At 39.4% G+C, this 16,080-nt stretch overlaps 2 protein-coding genes across 2 annotated transcripts in view; both read left to right on the forward strand.

Annotated features, from left to right (window-relative positions):
* LOC145478268 (STAGA complex 65 subunit gamma-like) overlaps positions 1-5,696 on the forward strand; it is a 20,397-nt gene extending 14,701 nt beyond the window's left edge. The window contains exons 10-12 of the mRNA XM_081456231.1: positions 765-799; positions 4,150-4,202; positions 4,821-5,696. Coding sequence (XP_081312357.1) covers positions 765-799; positions 4,150-4,202; positions 4,821-4,889 — 157 coding nt within the window. The 3' untranslated portion in view covers positions 4,890-5,696. The remainder of the gene's footprint in view (positions 1-764; positions 800-4,149; positions 4,203-4,820) is intronic.
* Positions 5,697-7,093: 1,397 nt separating this feature from the next.
* On the forward strand, positions 7,094-14,151 carry LOC145478257 (nucleolar protein 56-like). Its single transcript, XM_081456212.1, has 8 exons — positions 7,094-7,111; positions 7,210-7,411; positions 8,077-8,443; positions 11,032-11,219; positions 11,903-12,054; positions 12,779-12,879; positions 13,132-13,280; positions 13,660-14,151. The coding sequence occupies exons 1-8, from the start codon at positions 7,109-7,111 to the stop codon at positions 14,082-14,084; spliced, it is 1,587 nt and encodes a 528-aa protein (XP_081312338.1). The 5' UTR covers positions 7,094-7,108; the 3' UTR covers positions 14,085-14,151.
* The last annotated feature ends 1,929 nt before the right edge of the window (positions 14,152-16,080 follow it).

The raw sequence follows: 16,080 nt of genomic DNA on the forward strand, positions 1-16,080 counted from the left end.
AAACACGCTATTGTAAAACCGTAGGTGATCGAACTCAATCAAAAAGAATGAACAAATGTGAACGTTCGATTGCGTGTGATTCCCTAACGTAAATAAACAGAACTGAACAGTGTGAAGTTTACCAGGTATTGCGTACGGAGAAGTACAATTTAGGAATCGGAACAGATCCAGCTGACTACTGCATTGATCGCCAATCGAACCCAACAGATGCACATGTTAGATTACTGGACATTTGCGTGTCTTTGAATACGAACCACAGTCACGCTATTTATTCCCAAAGGGAGGTCTGGCGTGATAAGATCTGAAAGATAATGAATGCAACAGCCAATAGTCGGCCGTCTTAGAAAATTATGCACGGATATTTGTACTGGGACGTTATCTGTTCCACGAAGCTCACAGTTTTCGAGCTCTCGGAACAGATAACTTCCTCTGGCAAATATCAGTGCATCAACCAGAGGTTGTTTTCTCATTCCTTATTTTATGAACGATAGTAAAATAATCCACATTCTTTATCCCTACTTATGTAACCAATATCGGTGACTTATTAGCAACACGCAATGTTCAATCATTCTCTGGTACCTATTATTTACTGTATGCGGCAGAAACTGAATTGTATTTTAAACCTATTTATTTACTTTTAAAGCTCGTTTACGTACGGCAGTCGTCAGTTTTTGTGCTTTTTAACAAAACACACTCGGATTCAATGCGTCGCTAAGTTACCGGTACATATGACTGAACTCCTGTCATTATTTGTTTTGTTTCAGTCCTTATGCAATTGTTTCAAACGGAACCAATACAGGTGAGAACTAGTGGGAAATATCATTACGAGCGCTAAGTCAGCGTTGTAATCGTATCCAAGCTCGTAACACTTAAAGATTTGTAAGTTTGGTAAACGATAGCACGACTGTGAGCAAATCCAGTTTTTCGAGTTGAATCGTCTGGTGAAAATTTAAAAAAAGCTGAACAAACACTTGAGGAAAGCAAGTTTAGCAGACCTTTACTTACGTAAGAGAGCGAGCGAAAGGTCTGTTTAGTATGGCCTCGAGTTACGTCCCATTAATAACAGGTGTTGGTTTGGTGGGAGTCTTCTTCAACTCACGAATGCTGTTGTCGTGCTTGAAAAACAAAACGAAGTACACATTTCTCCAGAACATCTGGCCCGTGGGGATTTGTCAGACTGTCTACCATGTCACGGTCCTTGCCATGAACACAGTGGACGCTTGGAGGAAACTCGATGTGCAGCGAGTAGAATATTGCAGTGTGGTCTACGTGCTAGTGTCGACCGTCGTGACATTTTTCGTGGGTGGAAATTTGATGGTAATTTTAGCGATGGAATCTCGCAATACCCTGGCGTCGGTGGATCAAAGCCGAGAGCCATTTTCCACGTGTACACTTTTCAGAACGGCTGTTCTTGCACTGGGATTCTCTGTTACTGTAATTTTACGATGCTACATTTGTTTTGATCAGCAGTTAGCATTTTATGTGATGAACATCAGCGTGATCGTAGTGGTAACCATCATTGTTCTACTACTTGTGGCCTGTGGATCGAGCGTGCCGAGTTTGGATCTCGACCGCATCGCTCCTAACCATCCGATGCCGAGAACATCTTTGCTAACCCGTTGTAGGAACAATAAGGGAACCGTGCTATTTGTAGCTTTGTTTTTAATGTGTATTGGCTTAGCCATGACGCAGTTATTCTCCACGCAAGCCTTTCAGGCGTTTTCTTATCTGTTAATTATGAATGCTGTCGTTGGAATCGCTCTTCCCGTTACGTTTGGTGACTTCATTATTTTAAGCAGCAAGCTGGAAAATGAGATGAAAACTGTAGAATTCATTTAGCCTATTAAGACTCAAAATTACATGCATGGCTGAAGGACTTGTTGTTCAAAGATATGATTCTTGAATTCACATTATTTTCATATCTTTGCAAAACTGTTCACGCCGAAACAAACTTTTTAGCTATTGGGCACAAAGGCAAGAAAACCTACATGTCATTTCGATTTATTTGAATTTTCAAATGCAATTAGCGCAATTTATTTATTTATATATTTTTTTCTTGCATGAACGCTGAAAATTTAGGTTACAAACTTTTCCTTCGATATTACTGACTGAAAGCTTTCTTTCAGTGTTATTTTTAGGTGTGAACAGAAAAACAAACAAACCCGGGCCATTGGCTATAATGATCAATCATGATCCATCATGCGCTGTTTGAGTAAGCGAAATTACGCTCTTGTAAACTTCGAGGAACAGCTCTCCAACTGTTTTGTTGTTTCGGAAAATTGTACATGATGTATTACTCTTGACTAAGTTATCTATCACAAAACTGGATTTACTGATATTCAGTGTTCGTGCTTGTCCAGTTAACCAAAAAAAACTATTTGCGCGAACCATTTCGTTAGATTTCCTGGACTTGAAAGACGAAATTCGCAGATCAAGATGTCGAGAGATAGCAACAAAAATCAATTGACCGTTGTTGTGAAGGAAGAATTCAAGATAGATTGGTGGAATAATTTAGATTAGTATAGGTGATCGTATGAATCGAGTGCAATTAAGGATTTACGCTACGAGTGGTATTTGAAAATTTTCTCAAAATTGCACGAGCCTTAGGGCGAGTGCAAATTGAAATAATTTCCATAGTCATGTGTAGCATAAATTTTTAATTCCTCGAGCTTTCATACGATTAGTCATTTCATGACTGAGAAAATTGCCATCGCGTGCGCGTTAATTTGCGCTACAATGCAAATTACGAATTAACGATTAATTGGCTTCCTCTAAGCCAATCACAGTGAAGTAATTTTCTCATTCATATAATAATCTCTGCAACTTTTAACGACCCGTGTGAAAATTAAAGTTTAGCCGAAGTATATACCATGTGGTGTCATAATTTTTTACATATATAACAAGAGCATCGATAACCGGACATTGCATTGAGTGAGGTATGACTCTGCAACAAAACATTGTGAATTTTCCACACCTCAGAGAGCCCATTTTGGGATATTCCACACTAGGCCGGAGGAATTTGGAAACGCAGCTTTTTTTCCTCCGGTTAGGCCTTCCGTCTACACTAATACGTCACGAAAAAGGACTTTTTGGAAAACGCTCTTCAAACCGGAAGAATTTGAAAACTCTGGCTTTGTGTTTTAGTGCCCAGAGACAATTTTCTGCAGTCTAGCAAAAAAACCAAGCGAAGCGAGTGCGCTTATTGTCCTTTTGCCCATAGTTCGTCGTTCTGGTGCACCTTCCGTAATCTTCTAAGCGGATGTAAATATAGGGGCACTACTGACGTCATTGTTTACATTTTTGCTCATTTGCATACGACTTTACGCACAGAAGAAAACTTGTTAGATATAAATTGACTCCAGGCAGCTAAAGAGCTAGTAAAACTTAATACATGGTGAAAGTTTTAGCTCTTTGGGTGTAATATTCAACGAGATGTTGTCTTTCAAAAACTGCAAAATTTCTGGGTGGCAAAAGCGCTAATGAGCTCATACGTTCTTTGTAACATTTTGAGTTTTTAAACCCGCGTTGCACAAAAAGTATTCAATACATCAGGCTCATATTCATTGGCAAAGTTAATCGTAGTATGACCTTTCAATATTCAGAACTGATTTATTTGTAGCTCCATCAGAAACTGAACTGCCTATGCTAATGAGGCAAATATTGTAAACAAGGATTTTCCCCTATTTTAGCCTCAATAGACCAATTCAGATATCTAAAAATTCTAACTTGGCTTGAAAGCTTAAGGGAATAACACAAAAGAAATTATTTGCTCATCCTTCAGCCTTATTGTGCCTTTTTCTGTTGTTTATTCTTCTATAAGCCTTGTAGCAAACACGGGCTGCCTATAGGGGTATTACAACAATTCAGAATGACTAATAACATAAGTGCTTCATCTCATGCTGACAAGCATTGCCTGTTGAGAAAGGAATGATGGTTTATGTTAAGTTTACTAAAGATGTAAGAAGGATGTCGTAAAATTAGTCACCCAAACGTTATGTGGAAGGCCATAGACTCAACTCCTTTTTAAAAAACTGAAAAAAAAAAAATAGAATAGTAAATAAAATTCGACGTAGTTTTTGTCATTTACTCGTCATCGTGTTTCTCATAAGCTCGGGTTAATGTAGTAAATGTGGAATTGTTTCTTCGCAGGAGAAGGACATGGTGACCCCACATCACCCCAATGGGGAATGTCTTACATTAAGGTAGGAATCTGATAACCAGGCAGTGCAATAATATCATCATCGGTTACTTAGAGGCGAGACTAACTATGAAAGAGGGTGTAGAAGGTCCTTGGAGGTTATCACCCAAGGACAAAATAACCAAATGACTGAAACAGAACTGGGCTCTGTCCAAAACTAGCTCCTCTATTCGAAATATTGCTTATCAATTTCTTCAATCTATCCTTGGATTTTAAATCCTTTCAATTCTTCGAATGACGTCTGGTACGTGCATTCCCACGTTTAGTAGTCAAGTACTGAAACGGCTTTATCTTTTTTACCTCTGTGATTCTTTGCATCCAAACGTTGGACAATCTCTGTTGCAACTCTCTCCATCACTTCACATATCAGACACACGAACCAGAAACCCGGCGAACTCTTCCATTTTACCATTGTGCCCAACTATTCAAGGTTGATTAACTGGTAGATGTCCAATCGAAAACTTCAGCTGCTTTAGCTTCTTCACTCTCGACCTCGTTACTTATTTCCTTTCTTCCTGTCCCTTGGAGTGAGAATGGGTGGGAATAAGAATGTCTTTATCTTTACCTGCTTTTTTTTACCATTTTCTTCGCCTCAGTAAAACGTTTTGCTTTCTTGTGACAGACTGAAGGTGAAGAGGATGAGACATATGATGACCCGATGAATGTTGTTCCCAAAACGCCGCAGTCATAAAAGAGGTGGAATTAGAGACGGCGAAAGGAGAAGTATCTATGGACCCTCGCGAGGAACCACTAAGGTCTCTAAGAGAGCACCTTGCATGAACCTTATTCGTTTGATCAAACAAGATTGACAGTTGTGTGCTGTCTCGGGCAGAGACGTTGCTCGCCATCATGACGAGTTCTTGCCGTACTGACCTGAAGTGTTTCGGACAGCTGGCGCTGGTTTCTGCTTGTATGGTAAAAGTCGGAAGCCCTTCAAGTGTTCAGGATCCTAAAGACTGGATTACAGCTCAGTAGTTGTTAAATCATATCATTAATGAACCTAGGGCAGAGACCCATGTCCCCCTGCTCTTTTGACATAGGAAGGGCTCTAAACGTTTTGAACAAGAAAATAACGCCCTTGCCACTGCGGACGACAAGTCGTGAAATACTGAACTTGCTAGTGTTCGAAGGGATGATCTGAGATCGACTCTTCCACCAGTCTTTCCCATTCCTTTAAAGACTGCTTATCAAATATCACCGAACTACGGGTCAGAATCACAGTCGATGAATATTGTGATATAAGTCAGTGTGACCTTTATTTATAGGACACATGAGAGGTAGAAACTGCTTACGTAGAATATACAGTATAGTTATACTAGCATGAATTCTACACTGATAACTTTTCTGTGTTTCTATGATTATTCTTTTGAAAAAAGGAGATAATTTTTCTGTCTTTCCGTGAAATAACCTCTTAAAATGATCTATCTTCCGACGTGCTTGTCTTGTGCTATCTGAATTTATAACTGCATAATTAGCTCTTGTTATTAGTTCTTCTTAACAGTCAATATTGAATAAACTGTCGTGTGCAGAAGATAGATAGGTACTTTTAGTTGATTTATATCAGGGTGGCCCTTTTACAAGCAATAGAACCTGATACCAACAGGGGCGCTGATTAAAGAGACATAAGAACTAAGATGAACCGACTTATTACGATTTCTTCCACGTTTGTCAACATTTAGAATATTATCTGGAATATGAATGATGGAGACTGTCAAATTTCCCAATTTTGACTCTCGTAACTTGGAACGTATCGGCCAGGAAGTTTGAGTTGCGAAATAACTAAAGAACTTGTTTTGCTGCGTGGCTAATGAAGTGAATAACACTTATTGGGGCAAATTACTGCTCACTTGTTGGGCGTTGACTCGACGAATTTCGTTCACAGAGTCTTCACTAGCATGGCGGCGGATTTGCCCCGGAAGAGTGTTCACTACACTTAACTGATTTCTCAATGTAACGTTCGTAAAAGGAATAATTCGTCGAGCCAAACTAGAAGTCTGATGTTTACGAGCTTAAAGCTTTTCGTCGGACCAAAAGAGAAATCACCGTAAACTAAAGTGTAGGGTCAGAGATTAGACGACATTAAAAGCTCTCTTACAGGTAGCTTTAGTCCCATTTATGCAACTATTTAAACCCCTTTTCCCTTCAAATCAATACCGTTGTCTCTTACTGTCTCGTTTTTCTCCTAGTGAATTAAAATGTAACCGGATAGCCTACGTTGCGAGCATTCCGTAGGAAGAGCTTCTTCCGCATTCTGGCTGCGCGCAAATTGGAGCTCTACGTACGGAAAGGCAGGTTAAGTAGGCTAAGACGGGACTGTTTATGCAATTGTGAATAAATTTAGAAAGAAACAAATTCCGTTATAATAAACAGACAATTGAATGAAAAACTGCAAAAATACACACGTCTTCTGGCTCGAGTACATCCCTCAAATTTGGCCATTAAAATCTTTTTCTTGATTTCTTCGATTTTTGTTTGTCTCATATTTCAGAAAGCGAATAATATTGAAGTTATCTGACATCGGATTCACATACGAACTCTATACATTTGTATGATAGCCTTTTGACAACATTCACACAAGTCAAACAGGCAGTAAAGCCTTGAATTTATTTGAAAAATTAGTACCTTTTGTGATGATGGCGGAAAGTCTCTTTTAGCTGCAATTACCTTTTACCGATTCCGCTTGCCGACAAAGACTCTTCCTTCTCCGCCGACAAAAGGTTTGCAGGATATCCCTCACCGCGGTCATTTTATCATACCGCATCCCGCCAAAGCCAGATCATTTGATGGAAGAGTCGAGATATTTTACCGAGCCAAAATTTAGCACGCATTGCGGACATATATACTTTTTTTTTGATCGAACACATAAGAGACTGGGATCTAGAATGAACCACGAGGCAAGAACAATTCAACATGGTGGGTAAAGATGCGAAATGTTGTGCTTGTTTTTATCGTTCTAGGCCATCTATTTTTCTCTTTCGTAGGCTAATTCCAATGTCTTATCCTGCCTTTAGGTTCTGTTCGTGTTGTACGAGCATGCCTCTGGCTATGCAGTGTTTAAAGTCATTGCACAAGAAGAAATCGGAGTGCTTCTGCCAGAAGTACAGGAGGCTGTCGCCGATCTTTCTCGATTCGGAAAGTTAGTCAAACTAGCATCATTTGCACCCTTCAAATCAGGAACGAATGCTTTAGACAACATCAACTGCATATCGGAAGGTTTGTGTGCGAAATATTACAGTGCAGTGAGATTGTGCGATAGCGGTTTGTAAATGTTTTGTTTGCTATAAGCTTAGTGGATCCTAATTAAGCTTAAGCTTATAGATATTCGAAGTTCAAAATGTAGGCTGAAAGTTTTTACTGTAGTGGTTATCGTTGACAAGGACGGTTGTTTTAGTCCATTGGGGAGCAAACTGCTAATCAGATGAATTTCGGTACCGTGTTTTGGTATACTGAAGTGTGCAGTGATCGAAGTCAAACAAAACAAAACAAGACTGATCGCACACTGATATGCATGAAAAACGTGCTGACTAGTAAAGATAATATGTATGGATACTTAGGTTGCTGCAGAAGGAGCCATTGACTTTGGGCCTTAAAGGATTATAGAGTTCTTCATGGCTCTTTTCTTGTTACCTTTTTGTCAAAATAGCTTTTTCGCTTGGTTTAAAATGTTTGGCAAATCCAGAGTTCCTGTACAGTAATTAATGCAAATGACATGTCTTAAATTTTTTGTTGTATAAAATCTTTTGCTTGATTGTCTGAGAGAGGCTATTGTCTTGATGAAAAACCTTGTTTTTGGAGCTGAAATTCAAAGAGATGCATGGCAATGTGTGAGAAATAGGTCTGGTAACAGCAGTTCATAAGTATTGCTCCGTTTACTTCAGGTATTATTCACGATGACCTCAAGGCATTCTTGGAAGCTAACGTTCCAACTGGAAAGAAGAAAAGCAAGGTTCTTCTTGGTGTTGCTGATCCTAAACTAGGAGCAGCTATTCAAGAGACTGTAAACATCCAGTGTGAATCAGGAGGATTAGTGGTGGAAGTTCTCAGAGGAATAAGGTTTCATTTTGAGAAGATGATCAAGGGACTAACAGGTCCTATGGCAGCCAAGGCTCAACTGGGTCTTGGGCACAGCTACTCTAGGGCAAAGGTGAAGTTCAACGTTCATCGTGTGGACAACATGATCATTCAGTCCATCAGTTTATTAGATCAGCTGGATAAGGACATCAATACATTCTCTATGAGAATCAGGTATGATCAAGATCATTTTGGTCAGTGTAAAAGGCAGACTGAGGGTAAAATGTAGACTGCGTACTACAGACTTTTTAAGTCTATATTTTAAGTCTATATGTTATTTCATCACCGTAAACAGTATTAGTTACGCTAATTGCAGTGAATGTCTGCACCGGTCAGCCTGAATGTCACTCCAGGTAGCCTGAATATCACTCAGGTTAGCCTAAGTAATGCATCAGTTAGCCTGTGTATGGTTAGCTCTCAATGTGAAAATAGTAGCACAAGTCAGTTAAAAAGTCTATAGTCTGCAGTCTTCATTTTACCCTCAGTTTGCATTCTGCAGTCTGCTGTCTGCAGTCTTCATTTTACCCTTACCACCCGTCTGCAGTCTGCAGTCTGCATTTTACACTGACCGAGGTCTTTTCAAATTCACCTCTAAAAGGCACATTGCTGGTTAGTTAGTTCATTGGATGTGAGATTAGGAGGTCTGTAGTGCAATCCCAGGCTATGGTCATTCTGTTGTGTTATTGGACAGTGTATTCCTCCTAGTTGGGGCAGTCTAAGACAGGGCAGTAATTAACTAATAGATTCCATGTTGCCATACATGTATTCAGTAACAGATCACAGATGACATCAAAATGTGGTAAAAACAAAAAAGCAGTACATGAACCGCCAGGCGAGTGTGTCATTGATGTTGTTAAAACATTTTGACATCTTCTGTGATCTATTACTGCACAGATGCACAGGATCATGGAATCTATCTGTTTCATATAATGAAGGGACAAAAATAAAGTTAATGACGCCATCTATACGTCTGTTCTCCAATTAATTATCATAAGTCAGGGTCCGAAATTACGCTTTCCTGGTCGCCAATGTGACTAAAAATTTTGCATTGGCGACCAGAATTTCACAGCTGGTCGTCAGCGGGCGATTAACTATTTCAAGCCATGATAATTACACAAACTTTGATTTTCAGCCAAATTGATTAAAATAAAATTCAAAGCCGCCCGCCAATTGATCACTCACTGTTTACCTTTCCGCTGCTTTAGAAGTATAAAACCAACTTTCCTGTTATTATAAATCTACCACAACGTTTCACAGCTACGATCAGTGCGAAGCTTCGCCGCCATGTTTTCCCAGCGGTTTCCCATAACATACGTATTGTGGGCGCAGAAGGCCACGTGCGTTCTTTTGCCATGAACATTTATTCAGGCGATGTGGTGTCCAAAGATGTCCTGAACTCTTTCCGTAGTTTATTACAAAGTGGAGACGGAACATCCACGAAGAAATTAGTGGAAGATTTCGAAATTCAACATGGCGGTTCATTGATCGTCTTGACAGAACGCGAAAGGAAAGATCATTTTGCACATAGAGCAAAGAACCAAACGGCAGTTTTCAGTCGGGTACATTTCTTCTCCAAAAGGTAGAGACAAGAGAAGGTGTAAAAACGACTTGAAACATTTGGCAGTCGCAAGAAACTGCGTATATGGCCGGCATTCGATTCGTTCATTGTGGGTTTTCAGTGGTAGGTGTATAAATAATCAGCGTGTTTGTATTTAATCTTATTGTTAGCAGAAAAATCACCATCATTGCGGCCTCAAACGCGTTCTCTTCGTTCCGATTCTAAAAAGAAAAATTGGCGAGCAGAGTTTTCCATCTAGCGACACTTTTTGGCGACCACATTTTTCCATATGGCGACTGAAAAAAAATTTCAGTCGCCAGTTGGCGCCTGCCTAAAAAAGTTAATTTCAGACCCTGTAAGTAAGAACCAATCAAAATGCAAGGTTAAATGATCTTCAAAACAATTTCAAGCAATTTTAGTAAACACCCTGTTGGCAAGGGCACACTAACATCTCTACTTCTATAACTTGATGGAAACACAACCAACACAAGCTATTGATGTTATGGTGGCCTGTGCAAAGAGAATTTACACTATGATAATCAAAATGATTTTTATTTCTTTTTCTCCCAGTATTTATCAAAATTAAATAGTGTCTCTATCTTGTTATAGAAACTAGACAATAGTATTTTTATCAGTTTATAGAAACATTTGTGATAAATAAAACTGCGAAAGCACTTGCATGTGGGTTGTGTTTCTACTACATATTTCTCATTCACCAAGGCTTCCTCTCATGTTTCTTTAATGCAATAGGAACGTAGAAAATGTTTTCTATATCTTGAATACAACTAGTAAGCCTTGCTGACTCAACTGATTAGAAACAGCAAGCAGCAAGTTGTAATTGTATTGTACTGTAGTTCTCATTTATCCTTCTGATTGACACAAAATGACCCTTCAGCTTTGCTGATACACATTGTCTTTTCACTATTACTACACTTAGGAGAGTCATTACTAGCTGCCATACTCTAATTTTTATTTAATTATGAGCCAATCAGTCCTGTCCTGATATCCTGGGATATCAAGTCACTGACCTGATATGGCTACAATGTCATGGGTCTTTCCATGAGTATTTAGTTCCACGTTGTGTCACCAAAATACAAACCATGGCTCAACCAAACTTGCCTGATATGCTGCAGAAGGTACAGTCAGGTATAGCTCTAATGATATTTAGAAGTTTGAATTTTGTGTTTTGTTGTTGCATTACCAGAGAGTGGTATTCATACCATTTTCCTGAGCTTGTCAAGATAGTGTCTGACAACTACATGTATGCGAGAACAGCTCAATACGTCAAGTCAAGAAAGGACCTGACAGAAGACATGATTGAAGGGCTAGAAGAGATAGTAATGGACTCAGCTAAAGCGAAGGCCATATATGATGCTTCTAAATCATCAATGGGTAGGTGAACAAAATTCACAAAAGGTACATGTATCCAAAACCAGATTACAAGTAGTCCCTCTTTCACTTAGTCCATTGTGCGTGATGTAAAAGAAAACCATGAGAAAAAATGGCCACACAACTCTTTCACTTAGTCCATCATGCATGAGGTGAAAGAAGACCATGAGAGAAAGAAAGAAATCCTGGGGGCAAGGACTTCACACAGCCATTTTCTCTTGCCGTTTATGGCCACGCTTGACAGACTAGCAGAAGACTTTACAGTCAAGCTTGACAGACTAAGTGAAAGAGGGACTACTCAACCGTGATAGGGAAGTACTGGTCACAAACTTACATTGTATGATAAATTATTAGTTAGAGCTACATTTCAGGTTTGACTCTAGAATGTGAAAGTGTTACCCTGTTAGCAGCCCTACCACAATTAATTCCTTATTTCTCCTTAAAATGCCTTTTGCAAAAGTTTGGTATGTACAGTACACTCAGAAAGGAAAAATCATCTCAATAAAAAGTAGGATTCTCCCAAGCTTGTGTATATGTAGTACTGAAAAGAAAGTTATGGAGTAATAAACGAGATGCGTGCCCCTGATGCTGTGTTTGTGTTAATGTTTTCAGGCTGATTAGGGTAAAAGAAAAGTTAAGTTTTCAAGATTATTGAATATGTTTTTGCCTGCTTGCCTTTTGTTTAGGAATGGATATATCTCCAATTGACTTGATCAATATCCAGACCTTTGCATCACGTGTGATTGGACTAGCAGAATACAGGAAAAGTCTCCACACTTATTTGGTTTCCAAAATGACCCAAGTGGCACCAAATCTGTCTGCACTCATTGGAGAGCAGGTGAGTGAATTGAATTTCCTTATGTTTGATCAGTATTGCAGAAAAAACAATGTGTTGTTGTTAACACTGTTCTCTCACATGACATGTCTGTTACATATAAAACACTCCAAACTTTGATACCCTTAGTTCCATGCCTTGATGTTGTGGAATTGGGATTTTTTGCACCTTCAAGGGAAATGAAAATATCGGTTTGAGAAATCTGAAGTTCAGGATATACATCGACGACGGGGAGTCCTTTAAGTAGTCTGTTGTGAGTGACACGAAAGAAAACCCACGAGAAAAAGATGGCTCACGAAATCCTGGGGGTGAGAAGTGCACTTCTCACCCCCACAATTCCTTTCTTCCTCTCATGGTCTTCTTTCACATCACACACAATGGACTAGGTGAAAGAGTTGCTCGGCCATTTTTTCCTCATGGTTTATTTACGGTTTACTCAACAGACTAAGTGAAAGAGGGACTATTCGTAGACTAGGATATGCATGTATGGGGGTTAAATTACATGCAAACAAGTCCAGGAGAAATGAAGTTTGGTTTGAGTTGTCAATAGGTTCAAGAAATTGAGTGTTCAGGAAAACAGGATTCCACTTTATTCCCTTCGTGTAATTTCTGTTCAGGTTATGTGCCTGATAACTGTTAATATTTCAGGAACTGGTGCCTTTGTTTACCTTTTTTATGTCCAGAATTAGCTTTTAGTTATGTGAAGTCATTCATTTTAATATTTCAGGTTGGGGCTCGATTGATTTCTCATGCTGGAAGCCTGACAAATCTTGCTAAGTATCCAGCATCAACAGTTCAAATTCTAGGAGCTGAGAAAGCTCTCTTCAGGTAAACCTGAAAATGATATATGCTTCTTTATTCCCGATGGTAACAGTTTTGGCTTTTTTTACTATTCAACCAGCATTTCATTCATGTGGTACTGGTGACTTTTCTTTGAAAGGTTTATGTTAAATTGTACTTTTAGTTATAACTTTTAGATGAAATGAAAATTCTAATGACAACTTTTTGAAAACGTGGTACTGTGGCTATGGGAGTGAGACTAGAATTCCTTTATATTGTGTCGTCTCTCTCTTTTTCTAGAGCTCTGAAGAAAAAAGGAAACACTCCCAAATATGGCCTCATTTTCCACTCCTCATTTATTGGCCGGGCTGGTGCCAAGAACAAGGGACGTGTTTCTAGATACTTGGCAAACAAATGTTCCATTGCTTCAAGAATTGACTGTTTTTCAGGTACGTTAGTACTACTTTAAAAGCAAACAGAAGCTCTAGTTGTTGAATGTCCTTCCACTTGAAAATTTATAATTGAGTCCACTATGCTTGCATTGTGGGGAAATTTCTAACTTCTAGTACAAAGTACAGTGGTTTAAATCCTATCAAAACCTGATTTTTTTTTTCTAGCTCTAATTAGTACTTGCAAAAGCCACTGAAACAGTTACTTATATTGTTTTACACAGTACGGTGAGTACTTTTCAACTCGAGCTGAGACATTGAGGTTCAACCCTAAAATGCGGCGCTTATAATGTGGGTCTACTGAGATCTGATTACTTGAAATTGCAAATAAGTTTAGCGATTATTGATGATTGATCTTTTTATGTTTTTCTACAAACAGAAACACAGTCGAGTGTATTTGGTCAGAAATTACATGACCAGGTCGAGGATCGGCTGAAATTTTACGAGACGGGCGAAGCTCCAAGAAAGAATATTGATGTTATGAAAGAAGCTATTGCTGAGTTTGAGGAGAAAAGTCAAGCGGCGAACGATGAATCGAGCGAGAAGAAGAAAAAGAAGAAGAAAAAGAAGGAGAAAAAAGAAAAGCAAGAGGCTGCCGAAGATGAAGAGCAATCAGCGATGGACGATTCTACACTAGTGGAAAATGGCCATGATGAGGGAAGCAAAAAGAAAAAGAAGAAAAAGGAGAAAGGAGAGAAAAGAAAGGCTGAAGAACAAGATGACGAAGTTGTACCTGTCGTGAGTGAAGAATCTAGAGAACCACAGAAAAAGAAGAAAAAGAAAAAGAAAACTGACGAGGAATGAGTAATTTGTATAGACAATTCCACAAACAGCGCCGATTAGACCAGACACTCAGATTAAACACAGAAAACTATAGGAATGGGGTGAATTGTTTTAAATGAAATTATGTTTTTTTCAAGCTCTTTACTCCCCGAGTGTGGAAGTAATGTAACTTTTTGGCCGTATGATGTAAATGAAAATCATTTTTTCCCCTTATCTATTGGAATCCTTGTTTGTGTTTCTTCTCTTTTGCATCAGCGGTAATTTCATTTTACTGAACCAACCTCCAATCGGGCTTCATTTTAAATGAATAAAGCTGTTAGTCTTTAAAGACACTCTCTTTGCTGCGTCGATGGTCACTTGTTGAACACTTACAGCTTGTTATCAACTTGAAGCTGGTATAAAAGGTAAATTAACCGCCATAGCAAATTGGGAAAGCTAATGTTTGGAGCATTACTGATTTGCCTTTGCGGAGTGGAAAAATGCCAGCTTTCCAAATTGGTTACGGAAATTAAGGGGATTCCCTAGTAAAAGAACCCGCCATAGATTTCCGATGAAACATGGTAAGCTGTTGTTACAGGACAAGGAGATATTAAAAACGTAGTAACAAGAGGGGGTCACCGTGCTTGTTTTCACGCCACAATGCTGACACATACAGTTATTTAGGTGACTGTAGGTAATCTCCGTTTGCAATAATAAGCTCGATTATTTTTCAATGCAGCGTGTTAAATCACACAGAGTTTCACTTTGTTTGATTTTTTATTCATTTGCGTCCCACAAAAAATGTCTTCAAATACCTGCATTTTTTCATGCGTTAAAGGAAACGTAATTTGGACATGCGCTGGTGGGCCCGTTGTGTCTCCCTCTGTAGTATTTATTTCATTTGCCAAACAAGTAGCCGTAGATTTCTGCTAATTTTTTTCTCAGTTATTGAGGATATTGTTCTCATTGAAATTATGAAATAAAAAGTGGGGGTCACCGTGCTCGTTTAAGAGAAAAGGAGCATTTATTTCGCTATCGAGCTTAGTTATAAGGGAAATCTCTCACGTTTTGTACGCGCACGCGCTCATGTGCGCGCTAATGTCGCGAAAATAGTGCGCAGTAGGGATGCGCAATGCAATACTAAAGAATCACCTTATCTGGATGATCTGTCCGGCCACACCCCTAGGCTCGATTACCAGCCGCTGTTCGAGAAAAGAGCCCGCGCTCCTCCCCCCGAACTCCTCCGTCTCTTCTCGGGGAAGAACGGAGACCGACCGGCGGCGGAAATCGAGCCTAGCCACACCCCTCCCTCGTCTCTGATTTGTATTTTTAGTAAAACCCCCGATGGGAATTTCCAAGAATTTTTCTGAACGTTTGAAGCAAACCCACACAGCAACGTCTTATCCTTCCCGTTTAATTTCATGGCTGTCTATTTCCGAGTCTGAAAGAAGATAATTTCGACTATGTGGTACCAGAAGCTTATCACCTATTCTAGGTGATGTGCTTCTGGTGGTACCTAATATCCACGCAAAAACTGATGTGTAGTAGACGTTGTTGAAGACAACTACACTAAACGTAATAAGAGTCCGCAGGTCACCAAGCTCTAAGAAAGGTGACACAACAGAAAGCGCAATGATATCATGTAACACGCAGCGGTAATGGCAGATGTACGATGAAAACTATGAAGATTAAAGGGTTCCTTCCGACAATGTGAAGTTTTCATTGCTGCCTTACTTCTTATTTTGGAATCATTAAAGTGTTTATTATTGAGATTCTAGTCCCAATTCGTTAAATCAAGAATTCGGTCGATGGGCGCGTGTCCTTTGCTCGTGCGTGTCCTCGCTCCCTTAAACTCCCTGCTACTACAATGGTGCTGCCGGCGGACAGGACACGAGCCCGTCTGACCACTGTCGATTACACCTTTCCAAGGTTCCTCAAAAGTAATGTTGGCAAGAAGTTTCCACAGGTTTGTCCAAAATTTGAAGGCACACTAGGCGCTGCAATTCTTGTTTAATTTAAGGTTTTCGGGAAACACAAA

The sequence above is a fragment of the Orbicella franksi genome, chromosome 2 (assembly GCF_964199315.1).
Source record: "Orbicella franksi chromosome 2, jaOrbFran1.1, whole genome shotgun sequence".
Taxonomy (NCBI): Eukaryota; Metazoa; Cnidaria; class Anthozoa; order Scleractinia; family Merulinidae; genus Orbicella; species Orbicella franksi.